We start from the raw sequence: 4,896 nt of genomic DNA on the forward strand, positions 1-4,896 counted from the left end.
ATTCACCACATTTCCCCTCCCTACTGGCGCCCAACAGAAACTAGCTCCCGCAGTTTCTGAATCTCCTTTGTAACCCCGAGACCATCTCTCTCCATCCACTTACTGGCTGCTTGTCCTTGGCTGTGTTCCCTAACTTGTGTGAGCCTTTGTGTACTATGACATGGGACAATAGGAGCGCCTCTTCCCTAACCGGGAGTTGGGAAGATTCTGTGATGTCATGCATGTCAAGTCTGCACCGCAGAGCCAGGCATGTCTGAACTGCACAGTAAACACTGCATATTACTGCAATTCCTTTGGTGCCACACCCCCTGAGCCAGGAAGTTACCCCTTGAGCCCAGCCCAGGCTCCTGCCATTCTCTCTCCAGCGCTTCTTTCTTCTCTACTGGCCCAAAGTAATTTTTCTCCCACGAACTTTAGGCCCTAGTGAGGCATGGCTGATCCCTGATAGCCGCCATCTTTGATTTTATCAGCTTGACATCCCCAGCTCGGTCCACCCTGTGCATCCAACCGCCTCTGCAGGGTACCAAGGAGCCAAAGGACACGTCCCCCACGCCCCGGATCCAGGAGCACAGTGAACATGATGAGACCGCATCGTTCGCCACATTGATTCACATTTATTCATCGACACACGTGATCTTCATTCCAGCCTGCTGGAGGGACCCAAGAAATGCAAGGAAACCTCCCGCCCCCCGACTCCCTCCAAGCAGCTCCAGGTCATTTTAACTGATATGATCGCAGGATCATCAGTCCACTGATGGCGCTCAGGACATCAGCTTAGGGAATGATGTTGGTGACGCTCTGGGAGAGAAGAGAGAGGGAGTGAGTGTAGGCGGTCTCACCCTCACCACCCCCTTCCTCAAGAGTAAGACAGAGGAAGACACGATGACCCAGCTCGGGAACTGCTTGTGTTCGAGGGATCATCTAAAGAAGGTGACGCCTGGATCTAGCAGGAATGAGGAGCCCGCCCATCCAGACAGAGGTGCTGGGGCCTCTAAGGAAACCAAGGAGCCTGGTCTGTTTTGCCTCACAGGACCCCCTCTGCCTCCACTCGAACCAGGAACCATGAGTCAGTTTTGACTCATGGCAACCCCTGGTATGTCTGAATAGAACTGTGCACCTTAAGGCTGGTTTTTCAGAAGTGGATCACCAGGACTTACTTCCAAGGCACTTCTGGGTATAATCTACCCACCAGCCTTGCTGTGCGTGAGCAGCCAAGCACGTGAAGCACGGACACCACCTAGAGCCGGGGTTCTCCACCTTCCTCATGCCGCAACCTTTTCATGCAGTTCCTCATGGGGTGCTGACCCCCCAACCAGAAAATTACTATCGTTGCTACTTCACCACTGCCATTTTGCTACTGTGATGAATTGGGCTACCCCTGTGAAAGGGTCGTTCGACCCCCAAAGAGGTCACGACCCACGGGTGGAGAACTGCTGACCTAGAGGCTCCTTCTCTCTCCCCCAAAGCCTAGAGATGAACCAGGTGAACCTTTCCATTCCCCGTGGCAGGTGTTACACACCCACACCGCTTGGCCCCCATTTTCAGCAGCTGATGACAGACAAGCTACAAGAAGAAGAGCCAGAACATCGATTAGACCCCAGAGTGAAGACCAGGAGTCCAGGAGCCTCCAGACTGGAGGGCTGGCTCTTCTCATCCAGAGAGAGGATAGAATCCCAGCTTCCCAGCACCCAGCATCTGACGCAAGGCAGTGGGGAGAGGGCAACAGAGACGTCCCTCATAGGGAGGGATGAGGAGCGGTGATGGGCACATGGCGTAGTGGGGTGGAGGACCTGGTTTCAGCAGCTCCTCTGACTCCCATAGCGAGGTGTGCTCCCGGACATCTTCCTCCCCAGCTTGGGTCTGCCACCATCAGGATGGATGGCGCCCACAAGTTGAAAACAGAGCAGCGAGCAAGTGAAAAACAAATGGGGGGAAGGGGAGGCCAGAGCTGGGAAAGTAGGTTGGATGGCCTCGGCCATGGCTGATAGTCTGCCCTTGAGGAAGTTGCCTACGCCCAGACCGTCCATCCACAGTACCTCCCCCAGTGGAGACAAGAACGTGGAAGCCACGCAGGCACTTACCCTCCACAGAGCTGGAAAGTTGATGAAGGGCTTGTTGACTGAGGCCTGTAATGTATGGACAAAAGGGGTCAGTCACCAGCATCCGCCCCACCCTCCTCCCAGGGTAGCCCCCCAGTGGCCTGCATTTCTCCCATCTCCAAGTCCAGCCTGGGCTGGGGGACTTACTCCAGATGTCAATGTTGTGGTTCCGACCCCTCCGTGCTGGCCGCCGTATGCGCCTTGATGACTGCTCTACAGACAAAACCCAGTTCAGCATCACAACCCTTCCAGCCCCCCAGGATCTCCCGGGTGACCTCCTCCCCCCTACGGTGAGTGGGACTTGGGGAAGTGAGGGAATAGGCTTCACTCTCCTGCCCCCCAAAGAAAACCCAAGGGAGTTTCCCATGATGCTTCAGGGATTCTGTGCGAGCCGGGAAGGAAAGGCAAGAAGGATACCTGCCTCCTATTGGCTGGTCTTCCCCCCAACTTCCTCTATGCTGATCCTGCCTGAAAAGTTTGCCTAGAGGACCCATGCACACACAAGGCAACAGTTCACCAACCTCAGATCCACCCCTTCTATGCACCATCCGGCTGATCCCAAGCTTGGGGTGATCCTTGCCCTTAATCTTAAGGCACAAGCCTGGTCAGTCCAGTAACACACCTGGCACGAGTCTCAGCTGTCAACTTCAAATCCCGTAACAAACCACTCTCTCCTACCCTCTCTGTGGCCAACCCTGCCGTCTGACTCAGACTCCTCTCTCTTCCTAAGCACTCTTTCTACAACGTCCCCAACCACACGTCCCTGGCTTTCCTGTCTGACAAGAGCTATGGCTCTGGACTTTGCGGACTGGGCCAACCCCCAAGTTGTCACATCTTGCTGATCCCCAAAACTCCCCGAGATTGGGAAATTGAGGATACAAGAATTGGCCCTCTGTGATCATCCCAGCTCCCTCGTTGGTGCCTATTCTACTGTGAAGGGGGCCGTTCACCTGTCCTGTCCCCTCTGCACAAATGGGTCCCAGAGATCCTCCATGAGGCCTCCTCAGATTTGCAAGTGTGGGCAAGAAAGAAGCCTGACCTCGGAGATTCCAAAACCGAGTGCTAGCCAACAGACCTGAGCAGATTCCCTGCACCTCTCAGTCTCCGTTCTCTGAATCTCACCGCCAGAGTAGAGTCAGCATCCTCCTCCTGGCTACTCCTTCAGAGGGTGGACGTGAACATGAACGAAAAGAGACCTTATCTCCAAAAGCCCTTTCTGGCATTTGCTCTTCTACCCTGGGTCTTTTCAACACTCATCCTGTTTGCCCTGTAATTGATCTTGGTTTCATTGGCTATTTCCTGTCCCCCAAGAGAGGCTTGATGCCCCTCCCTTGAGACCTCATAAGCTACGGAGAGGTAGGCAGCCCCCTACCGGTGGGACTGGATCCCTTCCACCCAGGCCAGGATGGAGCTTTGTGGATGACTTTGTCTACCTTGCCAGCAGCCATCCGCTTCTTTGTAAGGGGAGATGGGGAAAGAGGAGGGAGTAGGCGACACACTTAGATAGTTGCCCAAACTTCTCTCATCAAAGGAAGGTTATGTGGGCTCCCGAAATGTCACAAGGGTTGACGCCCTCCCTCCCTCCCTCAGCCCACTTGTCCCCAGTATCCCCACCCCTGTTCACCTACATTCAGCAGCTTGTTGGCCTCCTTGCTGGCTTGGTTGACCCCATTATGAACATGGTGTTCCAACTTGTCCACCTCCTTCCCGGCCTGGCCAGCAGCGTAGTGGACATCGTGGCCAAGTTTCTCCGCATCCTTTCCGGCCTGGCCAGCAGCGTGGTTGACCCCTTGGCCAAGTTTCTCTGTCTCCTTTCCGGCTTGGTTGACCCCAGTGTGGACCCCTTGGACCACTTTGTCTGTCTCCTTTCCAGCCTGTTCAATGGCATGGTGAACATCCTGGCCAAGCTTTTCCACCTCCTTCCCAGCCTGGCTGACCCCATGCTGGACCCCTTGAACCACTCTGTCCCCCTCTTTCCCGGCCTGGCCTGCAGCATAGTTAACACTGTGGCCAAAAGTCTCTGCATCCTTCCCGGCCTGGCTGACTCCATGGTGAACCCCTTGGATCACTCTGTCCCCCTCTTTCCCGGCCTGGCCTGCAGCGTGGTGGAACCCCTGCCCAAACTTCTCTGATTCTTTCCATGCTTCATTGACCCCATGGTGGACCCCCTGACCAAACCTCCCAGCCTCGTTCCCAGCCTGCCCTATGCCATCGTGGACCCCCTGACCAAAAGTCTCTGCATCCTTCCCGGCCTGGCTGACTCCATGGTGAACCCCTTGAACCACTCTGTCCCCCTCTTTCCCGGCCTGGCCTGCAGCATAGTTGACCCTGTGGCCAAAAGTCTCTGCATCCTTCCCAGCCTGGCTGACTCCATGGTGAACCCCTTGGATCACTCTGTCCCCCTCTTTCCCAGCCTGGCCTGCAGCATGGTGGACCCCCTGCCCAAACTTCTCTGATTCTTTCCATGCTTCATTGACCCATTGGTGGACCCCCTGACCAAGCTTTTCCACCTCCTTCTCGGCCTGGTTGACTCCATGGTGAACCCCTTGGACCACTCTGTCCCCCTCTTTCCCAGCCTGGCCTGCAGCATAGTTAACACTGTGGCCAAAAGTCTCTGCTTCCTTCCCAGCCTGGGTTGCTCCATAATGCACCATTTTGTCTCCCTCATTCCCAGCCTGCACAGCAGCATGGTGGAGCCCCTGACCAAACTTCTCTGCTTCCTTCCAAGCCTCATTGACCCCATGGTGGACGCCCTGACCAAGCCTCCCAGCCTCGTTCCCAGCCTGCCCTATGCCAT

The 4,896-nt window shown here is 55.6% G+C and overlaps 1 protein-coding gene across 3 annotated transcripts in view; it reads right to left on the reverse strand.

The window, feature by feature from the left end:
- Positions 1-594: 594 nt before the first annotated feature.
- The window catches only part of SBSN (suprabasin), a 5,557-nt gene continuing 1,255 nt past the window's right edge, over positions 595-4,896 (reverse strand). The window contains exons 2-5 of one of the 3 annotated variants that reach the window (XM_045292952.1): positions 3,728-3,973; positions 2,247-2,312; positions 2,082-2,126; positions 595-798 (exon numbers count right to left, since the gene is read on the reverse strand). In XM_045292952.1, coding sequence (XP_045148887.1) covers positions 775-798; positions 2,082-2,126; positions 2,247-2,312; positions 3,728-3,973 — 381 coding nt within the window. In that variant the 3' untranslated portion in view covers positions 595-774. Of the gene's footprint in view, positions 799-2,081; positions 2,127-2,246; positions 2,313-3,727 lie in introns of all 3 variants that reach the window. The other 2 variants (XM_045292951.1, XM_045292953.1) reach the window with 2 other exon arrangements.

This window comes from Echinops telfairi, unplaced genomic scaffold, assembly GCF_000313985.2.
Source record: "Echinops telfairi isolate 266 unplaced genomic scaffold, ASM31398v2 ScPeMD7_655;HRSCAF=1070, whole genome shotgun sequence".
NCBI lineage: Eukaryota > Metazoa > Chordata > Mammalia > Afrosoricida > Tenrecidae > Echinops > Echinops telfairi.